Here is a 20,345-nt window from a genome sequence, read left to right as displayed (position 1 = left end):
GCACACAGTAAGCACTTAATAAAGACTGATTTACTGAATAATATCTATAAAAGAAAACAAATTATTCAGCAACAAAATCATGTTATTAGAAATCAAAGCTTACAGGACCTTAAATCATGAAATGGCTACTGGAGTTTAATGCTAGAATCTAGTACTAACAGTAGACAGGGAGACCTATTAGCCAATATGAAAAGGAGAAAAGGCTCTAGATGCCCATAAATTAATTTGGCAGAAAATGAGAAATGCAAACAGGTCATACAAATGGGAAAAGGACCCACATGTACAAAAATATTTATAGCAGCTCTTTTTGTGGTGGCAAAGAATTGGAAATTGAGAGGATGTTCATCAATTGGGGAATGGCTGAACAAGTTGTGGTATATGAATATAATGGAATACTATTGTGCTAGAAGAAATGATGAACAGGCTGACTTCAGAAAAACCTGGAAAGACTTGCATGGTCTGATGCTGAGTGAAGTGAGCAGAACCAGAAGAATGCTGTACACAGTAACAGCCACATTGTGCAATGATTAATATTGATAGACTTAACCCTTCTCAGCAAAGCAAAGGATCTGAGACATCTCCAAAGGCCTCATGATGGAAAATGCTGTCCACATCCAAAGAAAGAACTATGGAGTTTGAATGCAGATTGAAGCATACTATTTGCTGTTTTTTTTTTCTTCTGTTGTGTTTTGTTTCCTCTTTGTGGTGGTTCCTCCTATTGATTCTAATTCTTACCTACAACATCACTAATGTGAAAATATGTTTAACAGGAATATATATGTATAGCCTATATCAGATTGCAAGCCGTCTTGGGGAGGGAGGTAGAGAAAAATTTAAAACTCAAAAGCTTATGGAAGTGGTTGTTGATAATTCAAAATAAATTTAAAACATTTTTTAAATTAAATAAAAAAAAGGAAATGAGAAATGAAGTGGTTTGGGTCGACAAAAAATTAGTGCATCTTACCAAATATTAAGACTGAAGAGTTTCCACTCTAAATTGCCAAAAATTTAACTTGTTAACAAAATGTTACTTACAGGGCCAGCTTTCTGAACCAGGTATTATTTAAGCCAAGTGACCTGAGAGTCTAAATCATCCTTTTGCCTCAAATCAAACAAGCATTTATCAAGCACCTAATATGTGCCAAGCACTATGCCTCAAAATTGCTGGTGCCTTAAAGTCAAGAAAAAAAATCTCATGGTGAAATGTAAAACTTTGTCTTTATTAAAATGTAAATATCTTGAAAAAGGATAATGTATTAGCCATTTTTACCTTAATGTGAATGAATTTTAGATCCTTCCTGAAAGAGAAGACGTAACTAAGCACCAATAAGGGGAAGAATATATCAAATGGGGAAGTGGAAACACTGGGAAGGCAACAACTTAATGTAAGAATGTACTTACTAATGACTAAGAATCCATTCCAATTCAAAGGGCTACAAATTAGCCTATCTTGCACTATAGAATCTTATGCCATAAAAGCCAGGAAAATCAGATTATTTGAATAACCAGGAATAAGCCAAGCACTAGGCAAGAATTTTAACAGGACCGTCATTTTTTTATTCATTATTTTGCTTCTAAAACTTTTAATTATTTTATGTCCAATATATGTTTAAGATAGCTAAGGCTTTCTAGGGAGAGAACAAGCAATAATTAAGAGCCTATACTGTGTGCCAGGGCCTGTGCCAACAAATATCTCATTTGATCCTCACAATAATCATGTGAGGTAGGTGCTATGGGCCCCTTTTACAATTGAGGAAACTGAGGCAGAGGTTAAGTGACTTGCCCAAGGTCACACAGCTACAAAGTGAAGTTGTATTCGAACTCAGATCTTCCTGACTCCATGGCTGTTTTTGTCATCAGCAAGCTGGTAACTTTAAAGAGCTAAAGGCAAATAGAAGTGTTAAGGTGAAAAGTGTTAAATCTTATCTGGAAAACCTGCTTAAAAGATATAGAGGGTAAAGAAGTTTATGTTATGTCTTTATGGACTCTTTAAGTTTCAAGTAACTATGCAATTAATCCACATTACTTCTTATTTCAGCTTTTAGAAGGGGCAAATTATAGAAGATTATCATAGTACTATGAAGGATTCTACATTATTAGAAAACTTGGATTTTAAAAGCACATCTGTTAATTCCTTGTAAATCATTAATTCGAGGGCAAAGCTCACATCTCCATTAAGTTTGAGAACCTTCAAACAAAATCTTACAACGTTATTTACCTGCAAGTGCTGTCTGTCAATGAAGAGAAACACTGACTGGTTAGGATTGTTGACAACAATTCCAGTCTTGTCCTTTCGGCTCAGTACATGCAGAAACTGTTTTTCGTAGTCACCGTGATAAAATTCAAACTTGGCCTATATGAAAAAGATATTGCTGTACAACCATAATCATACATTACAGTCCATTTTCATGGGAAAAAGTTATAAAGAAGGCACCTAAAAAAACCAGAGGGGTTAAGAAAAACATTTGATAAATCAAACCAAAAGACTTATTAAAAGGTATTATTACAACACAGCAGAAACAACACTATTTTTGGGTCAGAGGTTCTGGGCTAAAATTCTGGCACTACTACTAAACAGAATTTTAGTCAGAAGAGAATACAGATGCCATTTGATCCAAGCAGTACTTATTCTTTAAAGTGAGGGCCAGATGGAATACAGGAAGGCAGAACCTACTACACCTCCCAAAGCATTCCATTCTAGAATAGCTCTAATCATTAGGAAATCTGCCGTTATATCAAACCTCTGTCTGGCTTTCCAAAGTTCTGTTGTCACCTGAAAATTAAATAAGCATGCCATCTGTATTTCATCTATGTCATTCATAATTGTTGTAAAGTGTATAAAAACCATGCATGGATATATCCTTCAGAGTGCTTCAGTAAATACATTCCCTCAAGCTGACACTGAGCTATTCAATTATTACCAATTCTACTTTGGATCTAGTCATTCAACCAATCCCAAATTCACCCAAATATATTACCTTCTAGCCCACATCTGTTCCTATCCACAGTTAATATGAAAAAATTTGTCAAATGTTTTGCTGAGAGCTAGGTAACAAAGGTTGAAAGTAGATACTTAAAGCTTAAAACATCTGCATACCAAGTTAAAGGAAATTAGAAATTTAGGGCATGGAGAACATATGCCCCAATGTGGGCATAAACACTGAGTTGACACTACCCATCTTTTGTTCCCTTCTTAAAGTTGGCTTTCAGGCTTGAACTTGAGAACTTGGGCTCCAATTCTGGCTATGCTACTGGGCAAATCATTTTCAAACTACGGACTTCACTTTCTTCAACCAAATGAGAGGGCTGGAACAAATCTCTACTACGCTTTTCAAGCTCTAACTCCAAATCCACTACCTGATGCCTTTACAATCTATGTTGCCAAACTGCTATAGCTACTGTATGCAGTATTTGTGTAAATGCACAAAGACAGAAAAAAGTAGTTTCTCAAGTTAAAAAAGACTACCTCACTCCATGTTTAATCTCAAATTCACTTCTCCTGTAAAATACTAGAGTCAAAAAATATATAATAAAGAAAACTTGCCTTGGTCTACTGAACTAATTCTGTAATTAAAGGCTGTAGCAATTAACATAACAGGACACTAAATGTGCCCAGCCTACTTTTTCAAGTGGTGCTGTGTTGCATCTCAATGAAAGTCTCAGATTTTAACAACTTAGCCAAAGATTTTGAAACTTTGAGTCTCTTTTCCTTTCTGTAATCTACAGATCAATAAAGCAATATTTAAGTTCCTTTCACCCACTGTATTCAAATATATACTTTAGAATCACCTTACTAAACTTAAGATTATTTAAATCTACCATCATAAATCATCTCATTTAGAACTCTCAAACTGATGATTTAGTTTTATCCATATTTATCTAAGTTGCTGAACCACGCTGATTCATCCCTTCAAGTGTTAAACTTCCTGAGCAGCCCATAAAATTCAATCTTAGTCAAGTGGTCCATTTATTGGATATCCTTGTTTTATCACTCATCCAGCATCTTAAACATCAGTGACAACTTCAATTAACTGTCTTTCTTGTACTGTTGAGCTTTTTCTGAGAATTACATTTCATTTATAATTGTTCTTTCCATTAATAAGCCCATATTTTCCCCTTTCCTGGTATAACACTCTCATATTTAGATAAGCTATTCCCCAGTCTAAGAAGAGCCTACAAATAGACTACTCCCCTCAAAAATGACAAATATTTTTACAATGACAACTATAGTAATAATATATATCAGAAATCAGTCACCTGGCTCTGCCTAAAGAAGATTTTTTTCTTCAAGGAAACAAGCTGTCTTCTATTCTTCATCTAGGAAAACCTACAAATAAATTAGGCACTACTTCCTAACTCATTTTTCTTTTAAAATTTTCTGGTATTGTACTCCCTTTCTAAATGTTATTACTGTAACCCACAAACTGTTCTTAACTGACACAGTATTACTCATCCCAAAAAAGACTTCATTGTTTAATCAAGGCACTTGTATTTTATTATGTTTCAAAGAATTTTAGAAATAAAAATACCTGAACAGGCCTGAAGGGCTCATCAGATCCTTTCCACCTAGAAAATAGGAGACAGACAATCTTCTCAATATCATTCCGAGGCCAAAGAATGAAATCCATCTCCTGAGTACAGCCAATTACATCCTATACAAAAGATGGAAAACATTAAGTTGTTAAAGGGTTCAGCTATAGAATCCTATGTGAAGAAAACATATAATTTTATAAATTTTAAAAGTTTAGGATTACATATATTGTTGTTTGTCCTTATACTTAACAGTTCACATGCTAATGGCAGACAATGTTTTACCACATAACCTATCAGCAAGTCAATGCCTCAACACAGTAGTAGTCCACCTCTATTCAAAGACCTTGAGTGTCAAGGCAAGCAACATTTTCCGTAAGTCACATCTACAGCAATCTTCTCCAAGTAGATTGTCAGTGTTATCACTCTTATGCATTTACTACTTAATATAACTTAAACATATATTATATGTTTAATAACATGTTGGGCTGTTTGGTGGCACAGAGTGATGGGCCTGCAATCAGGAGGACCTGAGTTCAAATCTGGCCTAAGACACTAGCTATGTGACCCTGGGCAAGTCACTCAACCTTGTTTGCCTCAGTTTCCTGATCTGGAAAATGAGCTGGACAAGGAAATAGTAAAGCACTCCAGGATCTTTGCCAAGAAATCCCAAATGGGGTCATGGAAGAGTCAGACAGGACTAATTGATTAGACAACAAAAACAAACATATTATGTATCACTTACATAGGGAGCGTTTTCTGAGGCACTGGGAAAGATATAAAGTAGAAAATTTATACACAAAACTATGAATTTAATCTAGTATTTTTAAATCATAACCCAGTTTAAGGCTCCTGATGAACAGTGATCTGTGGTTTCTAATATGGACCATCCCTGTAGAGTTAGTCTACTAGCATTAAGTACCTACTGTGTGCCAGGCACAATGCTATTGTGTCATAATAATGCTCTCATTATATACAATGTTTTAACCAGGTCACAAAGAGTCAGACAAAACTGAAAAGACAACTTAAATATGGATCTAAATTGAAAACCTTTTTTTTTTCCCTATGAAAAAAATAAGAAGCAATTAGTGTGTCATTATAATGCTCAATAATGCTCTCATCAATGCTCTCAAATAAGCTCTCATTTCGGAACTCTATGTGCATAACCTTATCCTTTTTCCACTCCTTATCAGAGTAGAGTATATTATTTCCAAAGCCTAGCCTCACAGTGTTAGTACAGTTTCAAAGCTACAAAGCATCACCAGACAAATACTGAGTGTTAAAGAAATTACTGTTTCTTTGTTTCCAGAAGTAGGGAGTCAGGAGAAAGCCACTATCTTAAATACAATGTTTTGACCAGGTCACAAAGAGTCAGACACAACTGAAAAGACAACTTAAATATCAATCTAAATTGAAAACCTTATTTTTTTTTCCCTTATGAAAAAAATAAGAAGCAATTAGTGCCGCAGAACCAGAAAGAAATGGGTCAGATCCTACCTTAGATACACATTAGGTGTATATCTTTGGACAAGTCACTCACTCAGTCTTAAAAGACTTGACCAGAGCTGAGTGATTAAGTTGCAGAGAAGATCCCGACCTGCACTGGTAGAGGAAGTTCTCCCTGCTCCCTACATTACTGATATCAGATATCCATCCTTTATCCTTCCTCTTCACTCCCCTATCCTACTTCAGCCCCATTTCCTCCTCTTCAATTCTTGGCCAAGTTAATTATCTATCTGAAGTTTGTTCAAAAGATTTATTAGCTATTTGGCCTGCTCATCCAATTGCACATCAGATTTTACTAAATGTTCTCTTAAGAATTAAAGTTGTAATTTATCTGAAGGACAATAGAAAGCCACATAGAAAGCTGCGGCATACTACCATACAATTACTGGGAAGAGGCAGAAAAATGTACAACCAGAGAAGGAGATGGGTAGGGCTTGCATTAAAAGCAAGGAATAAATGAACAAACTAGGTATCTGACTGATTGATGATACACATTCAATGTCAAGAGAAAGACCGCCCAAAAGTAAAAAAATTTTTTAAAGCAAAGAACTAGAATAAAAAAGCTGGTGCCTTAGATTGCTCTCTTAAACAACTGGAGAATGGCAAATAAATGTATATGGAATGTAAAAGAATATTATCTAAGAGTGATGATTTTGGAATATCCCAAGAACTCTAAGAGTGAACAGAACTAGGCAAACAATTTACACAAGGACAATAATATTGTAAAGAAAACAATTTTGAAAGGACTCTCATTGCAATTACTAACCATGTCTCCAGGACTCATGATAAAACATGTTACCCCCCCCCCAAAAAAAGAGGTGATGGACACAAGACACAGAAAGAGGCATACTTTTTTTTAAACTTGGCTACTGTGTGGATTCATTTTGCTTGACTACACTTGTTACAAGGGTGGTTCTTAATTTGGAAGTGGGAAGTGGGGAGAGTTGGCAACAGTAATACCAAAAAAAGGGAGGAACTATTGAAACTATTTTTTTTTTAAGAATGCAAAGAAAAAGGAACCACAAACAGAACAGCTTTGAAAGTAATCAAATTTATCATATTATTTTTAAAATATGCATTATGAAATGACAATTAACAGTTCCATATAGGATCTGTGTTCTGTTGTGTGTATGGAAATGCTATTTTTAATGTTTAAATTCAAAATAAAAATCCAATTATAAAAAAGAGTGATTTAAATATTTTTTTAAAGGTAGGCAGGAGAGAAAGGCTCCCAGTACACCAAGTGGCTCTTCTGCAGGCAATTTTATAGGCAGGTATGAACAAGAGTTACAAACAATAAGAAAGCATTTATCAGTTACAGTTAGTACTATTTTGAGGGAATATCAGACTTATTACATACTCAGCCACAATCTTAATGGGAATAGAGACCCTTTCCCTCAATCCGGTTATACCATCAATACTTAAATTTTAACATGTGCTGAAGAGTTAAAAAAATCTGAAAAACAGTGAGTTCCATAATTCTGTTGCCCTGCTAAGCAGATAAGCTCTTTACCAAAAGGTTAATTATGTGAAGCCATCCATCATAAAACTCTTCCGAGTATAAAGTTTTTATTTATTTGGAGGTTGGAGGTAGGAGGTAGTTTCCAGACTGGACTTTATCCACTGCTACTCCAAAGATGGAAACTTCACTGATGAAGATCAGCAACTTCCAGTTTCAGAGTTGCCCTGGGGCACTTAACAGGTTAAGTGGGTTAAGGATCTTAAAACTAATACTAACAGAGGCAGCACCTGAAACCAAGCGTCCTGACTCTTAAGACCTTGCACTCTATCCACTGACTACATAAGACATCCTTTCTTTTTATTATAGGGACATAATACCTTAAGTGAATTTTCAATTTAGATCCTAAAGTCTTGTACACATGGATATTTGACATTTCGATTAAAAACCAATAAGGACTTCAAAACCAATAAGTATACAATTAAGTTACAAAAGAAAGCTACATACATGAGATTTATAAACAGCTTAAAGGGCAAAAAAGGCATACTGAACTTTTATATACTATTGTAGTCTTTGCACTTACACAGTATTTTAGTCATCTCATAAATGCAATGTGATTTATTTCCCAAAAGAAGTATCTCCACAAATATCTAAATACAAAATGTATAGGGAAAATTAAAAGCAGTAGGGAACTGAAATTTAGTGTGGTTTTGGCTATCTACATTCATAGGATGGCAACTGAAGACATTGGAAGGGAACAAAAAAAACACCCCTCTCCAACAAGTTTAGAAAGCTGGCTAAGAACTAGCAGACAATAACATCCCAAGGGCAAATTAATAGAAATTACAAATTAAAACTCACTGTCTTTTAACTGACCACTAAGTTTACCACAATTTACAGACTTAAGTTAGCCCAATGAGAGTTGTAAAATAACCTGAATTTCAAGTTATACTAAATTGGAAAAGTTTATTCAAGTTCAATCTCTCAGTTTGTTCCAATGTTTACTGCAAAAAATTCATATCCAAAGTATTTATTTCCATTTTAAAATGTTTTTCATTTTAATCAAATTATCTCTAAAAATCTACCCACCATCACGACAAGCACAAAGAAAAATAAGGCTCACCCTTCGCATGGACTGGTAGCGGGGAGCATGGAGCTGTACTACATCCTTCTGCAAAAGTTCTATGGAACTTTCCAAGGAATAGCTGGAATCTCGCACACCTTTCAAAATATTTTCTTCATAATTGTTCGTCATGACTGGTATCACTTCAGACACTTCAAAAAGTGCTGATTTTTTCTTCTGAAAAATAAAAATTTTATTAGCTTAAGTTTTCAGCTATACACGATCTGGTAACTGCCAGTTAGAATTTTAGTGTGAAGCACAATCATTTTAAACCACCAACATTCTTGACTGTGTTTGCAAAACGAGAAACAAATTCAAGAAGACTTTTAAGAAAAATCATTTTTACCCAGTTAAATTTAGAACACAACATTTATCTTCGATAAAATAACTTCATATTACAAGCAAGGCAGCAATTTGCCTCCTTCAAGGTAAACAGAATAAATTCTGATCTTAAAAACCTGATCTTAAAATTCCAAATTTAAACCCCACCTATAAAAACAAAAATAAGACTAATCAAATAAGCAGCATATAATTTTTACTACTTAGCAAACAGCAGTTTTGGTCTTTCTTCTTAAACACGTGTCAACATTTTTAGACAGCAAGTACTAATGAAAACTCAACTTCTGAAGTGTAGCACATTTAAGAACTACAATATTATTCCAAGATCGAAGACCCAAAGTCCCCAAGCAAACTATTTGCCGTGGCAGTCATAGCAGTTGCGTAGACACTTCACAATGACAGTAAGCCTGTCTGAGTAAGACAGACATCTGGGTATGTCCAGATAAGGTTTCCGTAAAGCTAATCTACTACTGGAAAAGTTTGAGCCACTTTCTGGACAAAAAAAAAAAAAACAAATTCAAGGTCTAATAATTTAGTTTCTAGGTTGTACTCAGTCTTAATTTCATTCCTTATTGATCTCATACACAGCAGCTTTTGCTGAAATCATCCAAGAGAAAGGTTCAGATATCACCGGAGGTGGTGATAGTAGTAAATACATAGATTGGAATAATTTTGAGGCTAGCACATGCAAACAGAAGGGTCTCTAAAATTCACTGCTTTGGCACCTGATGTATAGTGTTTAATCTTCCTGGATCAAGAACTTTTTGGGGGGGGGAGTTTGGTGTGAGAAGTCAAATTTTATTTTACCAACAGGGTCATGGTCTACAGACAAATCCAAGCGATCTAAGTGCACTGTGACACATGACATTAAACAACTGTTAAAAGTGCCTACTATGTGCACAGCACTGTTATTAAGGATAAAGATTTACTGATAAATTTTTTAAAAATTCAACAGTGGCTGTTCACTTCAACTTTGTTCAATTTAAGCAAATTTACTTAAAACTAAATTCTGATGTATTTAAACTTTAGAATATTCATTATTCCAAGGTTTTGTATTGCCCAACCCTATTAGTTGGCCATAAAAACATGTTTGCCTTCCTCTTTAAAATTGTTTCCTGAGTAAAAATTTCCTTAATACTAACCAGTTGGGGTATTACTTGTTTCTATGGAGCAATGGCTATCTGGATATTTCCTTTCTTGTACTAGGTTGAAAGGGATTAGTCACTTGGAACCCTCTCATAAAGTAGGTGCTATTGGTGCCAGTTAGTCCCTTTAAATAATCCAATTATTTTAATTGAATTTACCTCTAATTCAAATGTTACTTTTAAACCTGGTATTCAATAATTTATATATGACTATAAACTTACAAACAATGGTCTCCAATAATGCTACAAGTCCTACAGCACAACAATTGATTACAAATGGATAAATCTCACCTTCCCCCAAATCAAGTACGTGTGTACTAGTACTTCACCTTCATAGGCTACACATACCTTGGACCTGAGAAAGTACAGCAGGGGCAATGTCAATTCTAAGTCATTTTCTTCAATTAGTATGCATACCTATTACAGTTAGCTTGTTACCCTTTTATAAAGTCACCCAAGTGCTCATGGAACAAAAGTTTTAAGAGTTTTAAGTTACCTTCTCCTTGAATACAAAGGCAATATACATCTTGAAGTCAAACTGGTCAGCTAGAGATTCTTTTTTCTTTCTAAGCTGAGCACGAAGTCTGTTCAGAGCTTGTTTCTTCCGGGAGTTTGGGTCCCCCATTTTGTAAAATACAGGTGGTACTAAAGCCTTTGGAAATTGTCGCTAAACTATGGGCACTTTTTCTTAAGACTCAAGTACAACAGAAACAAGTCGTTTTATCCTGCTAATATGACTGAATAGCTAAAACAGCTGTAACCCAAAAAATGCACCCCAGGCAATTATTAGAAGACTATCATATTAAAATGCTAACAAAAAAATTGCCATCCAATCGTGTCTTGGACAATAAGATTTTGGAATGGATAGGAATGGGGAAAGAGAAGGGTAGAAAGAGAGGAAAGAGTTTGAATCAAAAATTTTGAACACACATTTATGGGAGACAACTTAATTGCCAAAATAAGGGGGGGGAGAATAAATAAAATTAGAAGCCTTTCATCAAGATTTAGGTGTACAATAAAATGCAGCTAACACCAGCCCAATCCTTTAAATCCATCTGGTGGGGTTAGTTTGGTTTTTGGCCCGTTTAAAAAGGAAAAGGATCAGAAGGGTAAAGGGGAAACGGATCCCCGATTTTTTTTCTAGGGTAAGTGAATGAAACTGAAATATCCAATTGAGTTTTACCCAGCCAAACCCATGGCTGTGGTAGCTAATTATAGTTAGTATTTCAGATTTCACTAGTGCTATGTATCGCCAGTGCTTGTTATTGATTACACTTGGTGGAGAGCAAAGAGGAAAGTGCGAAATCGGTAGAAAAGGAAGAGAGGTACAGGATTTCCCTGCCATAAACTACAGTGTACACCGGGGGCGGGCAGCTGTTACCCAAAGGAGCCAACAGAAAAAACAGCGGAGTCATTACCAACTTCCCCATCACCCACATTTTCACCCTCAGGCGGCTGCAGCTGCTGCCAAGGAGGATCATGATGGCAGGAGGAGAGGGGATAAGAGAAATACCGTTTATTATTCCCGCTCTGTGGTGAGATCTGATTTAAGTCCTGGATCCAGATTTCCCCCAACCCACTGAAGAGTGCGCTACATTCCCCCAGGGTTCCTTACTGAACTTGACCCTCTCTTGCAGCCCTTGCTCACTCTGGGAGGTGAGGGGTGAGATTTAGCTGTGGGTGAGCATGGCAGGTCAGGTTGGGGTTGGCTTTCCCGTCCCAGTCAATGGCCAGGGCCACCACCTGCCCTCTACCCTGCCCCCACCCCCTTTTCCTCAGCGACTCACTCGCACCACGGGAAATTTAGGGTCACTCGGGGTTTCGTTCATCTCATCGTGGAAGCGATTCTAGCTCCCCAACCCCCGGTAGGGGTGGATGGAAAAAAAGAAAAGTTAACAAGTAAGAAAATAAAAGTTGTTAGAAAAAAGTTTAACAAAAAGGACCCTCCCCCACCCCCCCTTTAAAAAAAAATCCCGGTTTTCGCTTAGTTTTCCCTCATGTTGGGCAGATCATGTTCCCAAGTACTGGTTTAGGGTTCGAGGAGGGCTGGGAAAGGATTTTCTTTTACTGTTTTTGTTCTTTTAGGAAAACAAAAACAGATGAGGAGAGGGCAGGGGGCAGGCTTGGGCAGTTGGCTGGACTGGGATCCCCTTCCCTCTCTGTCCCCGAAGAGACCGGGACTCACTGACCGACTCTCTCTTTCCTCTCTCGGGTGGGGTGGGCTCGGGCTTTCTTAGCCGCAGCCTGCGGGCGGAGCGGTGGCGGCGGCGGCGGAAGAGGCGGCGGCGGCGGGGGCGCTGCTAGCAGCACGGGCAGGAGCCATGTCAAGAGAAAACCACCAGCCAACTGAGCCCCTCCATCCCTGCTGCAGTGCGCACTGTGACCGGGCCGCCCGCGCTGCTGCCGCCGCTCAGCCCCCTCCTGGGACCCATAGTCTAGCTCGGCACCCCGGGCGGCAGCTGAGGAGGCGGCGGTGGCTGCGACTCGGGAGGAGGTGGGGAGAGAAGAGGAGGAAGACAAGAGGGAAGAGGAGGAGGAGACAGGGGGGTGGGAATGGCGCTGGCGGTGGGGGAGGGGAGGGGAGGGGACCCTGCACTAGGAGGTCCGTCAGCCGAGTGAGCCCCAAGAATTAAGTTATTCCTGTCCGAGCATCGGCTCTCGCTTCTCTCTTCCCCCCCAACGAGCAGGCTCCGGGCTCTCAGGAAAAGAAGAACGAGGTTGATGAGGATGGGGAAGGAAAAAAAAGGCTGAAGCAGCAGCGGGTAGTAGGCGTCGACGGTGGTACAGCCTCGGTTTTTTTTTCCCACCCCCACCGGCGGTTGCAGAAGCGGCGGCGGCGACAAGCGCCTCCCGGGCCGGGGCAGTAACGCGTTTGAGGGAAGAAGCGAGAACAAACAACTTAAAATGGCAGCGACGGCCGCTGCGTCACCCGCCCCTCCGCGGTGCCGCCCCGAGGCCACCGCGGCTGCGCGTCCCGCCGGCCGGTACCACTTTCGCCAGAGCAAAGGGGGAGGAAGACAAAGATGAGGGGAGATGTTTAAAATAAAAAGATGATAAAGACAAAAATGAAAATAGCGAAATTATGTGTAATTTACTAAAATGAAGATATCGTGGTAAATTAAGCTTCTATCATGAGTTAAAGGCCTCGGAGATGAAGAAATTAATAAAAGAAATCATCCCCTTTCATTGTGGTTTCTCCGAAGGGCGTGAAGGGTCTCCCGGCCTCTCCCTCCGCTCCCCCTCGGAGGGGTCGCGTGTAGCTTCCAGCTTCCTCCCTCCCCAGTGACGTCAGAACACCCCCAGTTTCTCCCCACCCCCACCCCCCACGAAGCACCCGGATGGAACTGTAGAGGACGGCTGGGGGAGGGGAAAGAAAGTAATCAGTACTGGGCTTGGCGGCTGAGCTGGGAAGTTGGACTGGGATGATAAGGGGCCCGGGAGTGGGCGAGGGGAGAGTCCCTCCCTCCCTCCCTCCCCTCCGGATATTTCAGTTCCAAACCGCCAATTGTTCCCCCCCCCCCCCCGCCACCCCACTCTGGGCGTGGGGGAGGAGGGCGGAGGGAAGCTTATTGTAACCAGATTCAAGTTCAGTTCCATCACTCATCTTCCGGGGAAACTGCTCCAGCCCATACTGCCCATGGATCTTCATTAATTTGCCTCATGGGGCTAACCCCTGCGGAAGGAGCGCTGGGTTTGGAGCCGGGAGCGGGCTTCCAACTAGGGCTCTGCTACTTAGCGTGTCTGACTTTGGGCAAATCATCTCAGAGCCTCAATCCCTTAATCTGTAAAATGGGAGGGGTCGGACTAGCAGGCCCCGAGGTGGGGGAAGGGGGGTGAGATGAAGGCTGTCCAAGGTCCCTCCCCAGTCTGAAGCCCGTGGTCATCTTTCTTCACCGCCCTTCTGCCCCAGGCTAAAGTTCTATTTTGTGCTTGAAACTAGCTCAAAAATCGCAACTAGATGAATTGTGACAGGTTATTAAAAGGAGAAGCCTTCTACAATTTTTGTTTTGTTTGTTTTCCTGTTATCTGACCTCCGTGGAAATCTAATAGCCTTTCTCACTTTTTGCTAATTGTTTTGAGAAAGACCTGCACCTTGCACTCTTCGGTAACTTGGAGAAGGGAAATGTATTTTAGGGGGCTTTAGCCTACCGATGTTCAAAGAAACGGCTATTTCGGAGGCACCAGTGTTGCCCTGGCTTCTGCGTAAAAGTACAAAACTACCAAACACTAAAATGACTCTTCTGCAATTTCTGAAATAAATCAAAACGTTAAACTTTTACAGATATAGCTGTCTTGACTTTAATCCATCGTATCAGGCAGAGCCTAGGTAAGGATTTTGTGACCCCACCCCACCCACAGTGTACATACTTTGTTCTTTTTTTTATCGACTTTACTGTATTCTAATTTGTTTTATAGTTATTCGAGTACATATATGTTATCTCCTTTACTAGCTCTTAAACTCTTCCCGAGCCGGAACCTGTGTCATTATTTTTGTATCTTTCCCAACATCTAGCAATTTTATTAAACAGATAAAGTGGAAAATATGATGGATTTGGAATCAAAAGGACCTTAATTTGAATAGAATCTCAGCCACCCAGTCACCTGGGTGACCTTGAGCAAAGCCACTTTCCCCCATCTGCTTTTCCCTTTCTCATCTGTGAGGGGGCTGGACTGAATGATTTTTAAGGTCCCATGATCTTTTGATCCTATGACCTACCTACTAGTGAAAAGGTATTGTTCAAGCCAGTCAGTAAATCAAAGATGAAAAACAGCACAGTCCTTACTCTCAGGGATTTACAATTTGAGGAAGATAGAAGAATCAAAGCTGCCTCTGAAGTTTTTGGTGACTAGAAACAGGGTAACTGGGGAAAGGGGAAGGTTTGGGGTAAAAGGTGTGTTCAGTTTTAGATATATTGATTTTCAAATACAAGTGAGACTTTCAAGTGATATCTGGTGATATTGAAGATGCAGTATTGAAGTTCTCTGAGAGATTTAATAACAATAATAATAGCAAGCATGTACATAGCATTTTATTAATGTTATCTCATTTGATCTGGGAGTCCTGCATAGAAATAACTGAAGCCTTAGATGAAAATTGACAGGGAAGAAAATGTAGAGAGAAAAGGGCAAGGACAGAGTATCAGAGGTAGATCAGAGAAGACCAAGTATACAGAAGAAACAAAAAAAAGGGGACACCGAAGCCACAGTGGGGTGGGGGTGGGGAGAGATGTCAAGAAGGACAAGGTGAGGGGCAGCTAAGTATAGAAGTAGATGGAGCAACCAGCCCTGGAGTCAGGAGGACTTGCATTCAAATCTGCCCTCAGACATACCCACTAGCTGTATGACCCTGGGTAAGTCACTTAATTGCCTCCTTCCCTCCCCTCCCCCGCCCCAAAAAGGACAAGATGATCAGTAGTGTCAAATGCTGTAGCAACAAGTCAAGGAGAATTAAGTTTGAGAAAATTTTAAAGTTAGTAATTTGAGGTAATGTAGTGGCTAGAGAGCCAGCCTTGAGGAGATCGGGGTTTAAATTCTGTCTCTAACACATACACATGTTGGCTGAGGAGCCCACAAATCACTTAATCTCTCAGTATTCTAGACAGAGCCAGTTGTATGTTGTCCCTTCATTTGTACATATGATAGCTTTCTCATTAGGCGTTCCCAATACCAGTGAAATCAAAAGTTCAATCTTAAAAGTTATTGGTTACCTGGGATAAAGCAGTTTCATTAAAGAGGTGGGGACAGAAACCAGACTACAGGGAATTAAGAAATAAATGGAGAGTGAGAAAATAAGGGAAGCTGGTAGAGACAACTTTCTGAGAAATACAATACCATAATTTGAGGAGGTAACATCAAGGGGAAAAATTGTTTTTAGAATGGAGAGACTTGCAAGTGTCTGTAAGCAGAGGAGAAGGAACTACTAGAGAAGAATAGAGTGATGATGAGAGTGAAAATGAGAATAAAATTTTCCCAAGGAGACAGGTAAAATAGTATCAAAGGCAGAAGAGGAGGGGCTTAGCCTTACCGCAGAGAACCACCTCGTCCTCTAAAACCAGAAAAAGTCACACTGCATTATACTGCACATAATAAGTACTTTGTAAATGTTTGTTGAATATACTGTTGCCCTACAATCAGAAGAAATGAATTCTGAGTTTTTCAATATCCACTCCCAGTTTGAAGTAGAGTATGTTTTACTATCTTGTAAACACAAACTGATAGTGTTGACACAATGCTGTTCTAGGTAACAACAGAAGATCAGCAGGACTATTTCAGTGCATGGAGAAAATCCAAAAGACAATCTTAACACATGATTCATTTGAGTACTGATTCATGTCTCCCTGAGTTGTCCTTGATTTAAGTCTGTGATTTCACTGTTGAAGGAATTCTTCAATTATTACTATAGAGATGAGAAAGAGGCTGTAGTGATCTCTCAAAAAAAGAGGACAGTTCAAAAATTCAATCCAACAAACAGCAAACATGTACTATGTATAAATGATGTGGTTTGTGATTGCTGGGAACCCTGAAATGTCAGGGATTAGTCAATAAGTATTTATTAAATATCTACACAATGCCAAGGACTGCTAAGCACTAGGGATAAAAAAAAAAAAGGCAAAAGCCAGTTTCTGCCCTCCAGGATTTTTTTTGTTTGTTTGTTTCTTTGTTTTTCCTTTTCGAAAAAGACCAATAGAAAAAAATCAGGGGGCGGAGCCAAGATGGCAGAGGGAAAGCAGTGAATTGCTTGAGCTCTCACCCAAACCCCTCCAAATACCTATAAAAAATGGCTCTAAAGAAATTCTAAAGCAGCAGAACCCACAAAAAGACAGAGTGAAACAAAGTTCCAGCCAAAGACAGCCTGGATGGTTGATCAGAAAGGTATATCGTGCTGGGCAGGGAGAGGAGCACAACACAGGCCACAGCGATGCTGGAGCAGGCCTCAGAGGGCTGAATTGCTGGCAGCTGTGGCAGTTTCCAGACTTCTCAACCCCTGAACGCCAAAGACAACTTAGAAGGTCAGTGGGAAAAGTCTGTGACTGTGGTGAGAGAGGAGCTAGGTCTCAGCCGCAAGTCTCAAGCTTGGCCCGGGCCTCAGCTTTTTCCTGAGCTTCTGGCCCACAGACTGAGGGGGAATCAAGTGACTGATCAGAGGGGGATTGCAGGGATCTCTTTGCCAGTGCTGAGGCAGGAATCTCTTGCTTTACCAGTGCTTGGATCTGGGTCACAGTTCTGAGGGGCAGTCCTGGGGTGAGGAGGAACGCTGGTGTGGGGGAGCTTGTTGTGGCGGTGGAGAGAAACCATCTCGCCCTTATCGTAGCACCTTGGAAGAACTGAAAATTTTCAGATCCCTAGAAGTATCACTGAAAACAGCTGTACAAACCCCCAGAGCTTGGGACAGTACATTCTCCACATTGGAAGCAGACTTTTACCTTAACAAAGAGTTTAAAACTCAAGTAATTGGCCAGGATCATGAGTAAGCAGTGCAAAAAGAGTCAGACTGTATTATCTTACTTTGGTGACAAAGAAGATCAAAACATACAACCAGAAGAAGACAACGAAGCCAAAGCTCCTACATCCAAAGCCTCCAAGAAAAATATGAATCAGTCCCAGGCCTTAGAAGAGCTCAAAAGGGATTTTGAGAAGCAAGTAAGAGAGGTAGAGGAAAAACTGAGAGTGATGCAAGAAAATCATGAAAAACAAGTCAACAGCTTACTAAAGGAGACCCAAAAAAATACTGAAGAAAATAACACCTTAAAAAATAGCTTAACCCAAATGGCAAAAGAGGTCCAAAAAACCAATGAGGAGAAGAATGCCCTAAAAAGCAAAATTGGCCAAATGGAAAAGGAAGTCCAAAAGCTTTCTGAATAAAATACTTCCTTAAAAATTAGAATAGAGCAATTGGAAGCTAGTGACTTTATGAGAAATCAAGACACTATAAAACAAATCCAAAAGAATGAAAAATTAGAAAACAGTGTGAAATATCTCATTGGAAAAACAACTGACCTGGAAAATAGATCCAGGAGAGAGAATTTAAAAATTATTGGACTATCTGAAAGCCATGATAAAAAAAAGAGCCTAGACATCATCTTTCAAGAAATTATCCAGGAAAACTGCCCTGATATTTTAGAATCAGAGGGCAAAATAGAAACTAAAAGAATCCACCAATCTCCTCCTGAAAGAGATCCCCAAAGGAAAACTCCTAGGAATATTGTAGCCAAATTCCAGAGTTCCCAGGTCAAGGAGAAAATATTACAAGCAGCCAGAAAGAAACAATTCAAGTATTGTGGAAACACAATCAGAATAACACAAGATTTAGCTGCTTCTACATTAAGGGACCGCAGGGCATGGAATATAATATTCCAGAGGGCAAAGGAGATAGGATTACAACCTAGAATCACCTACCCAGCAAAACTGAGTATAATCCTTCAGGGGAAAAAATGGTCACTCAGTGAAATAGAGGACTTTCAAGCAGTCTTGATGAAAAGACCAGAGCTGAATAGAAAATCTGATTTTCAAATACAAGACTCAAGTGGAACATGAAGAGGTAAACAGGAAAGAGAAAATCATAAGAGGCTTATTAAGGTTGAACTGTTTACATTCCTGCATGGAAGATGATATTTGTAACTCATGAGACCTTTGTCAGTATTAGGGTAGTTGGAGGGGAAAAAATTATATGTACATATATATAGATATAGATAGAGGGCACAGGGTGAGTTGAAAATGAAGGGGTCATATCTGGAGAATAAAATTAAGGGGTGAGAGAATTATACTAGGAGGAGAAAGAAAGAGGTAGAATGGGGTAAATTTATCTCACAAAAAAAAAACAAAAGAAAACGCTCTTACAGTGGAGGGGAAAAGGGGGAAGATGAGAGGGAATGAGTGAATCTTATTCTCATAGGATTTGACTTAAGGAGGGAGTAATATACACACTCAAATGGGTATGGAAATCTGTCTTACCCTACAGGAAAATGGTGGGGGGGAACAAGAGAGTAGGGGGATGATAGAGAGGAGGGTAGATTGGGAAAGGGGGTAATCAGAAGCAAATACTTCTGAGGAGGGACAGGGTCAAAAGGAAGAATAGAACAAATGGGGGGTCAGGATAGGATTAAGGGAAATAGAGTTAGTTTTTCACAGCATGTCTGCTATGGAAGTGTTTTGCATAAATGGACATATAAAACCTATATTTAGTTGCTTGCCTTATCAATGAGGGTGGGAGAAAATTTGGAACCCAAAGTTTCAAAAACACATGTTTTAAAAAAATGTTTTCACATGCAACTGGGAAATAAGAAATACAGGAAATGGGGTACAGAAATCCATCCTGCCCTACAGGAAAATTGAAGGGGAAGGGATAAGAGTAGGGGGGGAGAGATAGAAGGGAAGGCAGATTAGGGGAAGGGGTATTCAGAATGCATACCATCTTGGGGTGGGGGGAGGAGTGAGATGGGGTGAAAATTTGGAACTCAAAATCTTGTGGAAGTAAAGGTTGAAAACTAAAAAATAAATTAAAAAAATTTAAAAAAAAGAAAAAGAAAAAGACCAATGATATCTCCAGTGAATTGGATTTAAGTGAGGCAGAGTTGCACAGAATCATCAGCCTCACTCTCTCTTCCAGAGTCATCCTAGTCCAGTGGCAAGACAAATGTCAGGATGACTGGCAAGGACCTAGGATGCAATGGATGACCTTGGTGTCTTTGATGTTTGCCCAAGCTCTAAGCTTGTGTAAGAGGACCAACCAGTAGGCTATTAACAATAGATCAAGCATCCAGAGAAGACCTTCACCAGGATGGTGTAGCAGTATCATAATAGCAAAGGAGGCTTATTGGAAAGATGTTGCAAAGGTAAAGTTTACAGGCCTTGGCAACAGATTGGATATGGGAAGGTAAGACTTAGAGGAGTTGAAGATGACACCTAAATTGAGAGCCTGGGTGCTATATTACCTTTGACAATAGGGAAGTTTGGAAGGGGGCAGGAAAATTGATGAGTTCCATTTTGGACATACTGTATTGAGCTTAAGATATCTACTAGACACCCAATTTTGAGATGTCTGAAAGACAGTTGGAGATATGAGATGGGATTAGAATTTAAATCGGGAGGGAGAAGAACAAGATAGGGCATAAGGGAAGTGGGCAAAGCCAAACTTCTCGACGTAATTTTTCCAGAAGACAGGCCTACTCAACCACATAATCACCTATTTTTCCAGCTTCATATATACGTCTTTCCATATTCTATGATCTAGCCAAACAAGGCT

General features: G+C 39.4%; 1 protein-coding gene across 1 annotated transcript; it reads right to left on the bottom strand.

The window, feature by feature from the left end:
• Positions 1-2,053: 2,053 nt before the first annotated feature.
• Positions 2,054-12,283, bottom strand: CUNH6orf62 (chromosome unknown C6orf62 homolog). The gene is made up of 4 exons (XM_027852387.1): positions 10,599-12,283; positions 8,619-8,795; positions 4,530-4,652; positions 2,054-2,353 (listed from the first exon to the last, which is right to left on the bottom strand). The coding sequence occupies exons 1-4, from the start codon at positions 10,725-10,727 to the stop codon at positions 2,069-2,071; spliced, it is 714 nt and encodes a 237-aa protein (XP_027708188.1). The 5' UTR covers positions 10,728-12,283; the 3' UTR covers positions 2,054-2,068.
• Positions 12,284-20,345: the final 8,062 nt, after the last annotated feature.

The sequence above is a fragment of the Vombatus ursinus genome, unplaced genomic scaffold (genome assembly GCF_900497805.2).
Source record: "Vombatus ursinus unplaced genomic scaffold, bare-nosed wombat genome assembly UNPS02009573.1, whole genome shotgun sequence".
Lineage (NCBI taxonomy): Eukaryota > Metazoa > Chordata > Mammalia > Diprotodontia > Vombatidae > Vombatus > Vombatus ursinus.
Note: the sequence above shows the minus strand (reverse complement) of the source record. Positions and strands in the feature narration are given on the sequence as shown.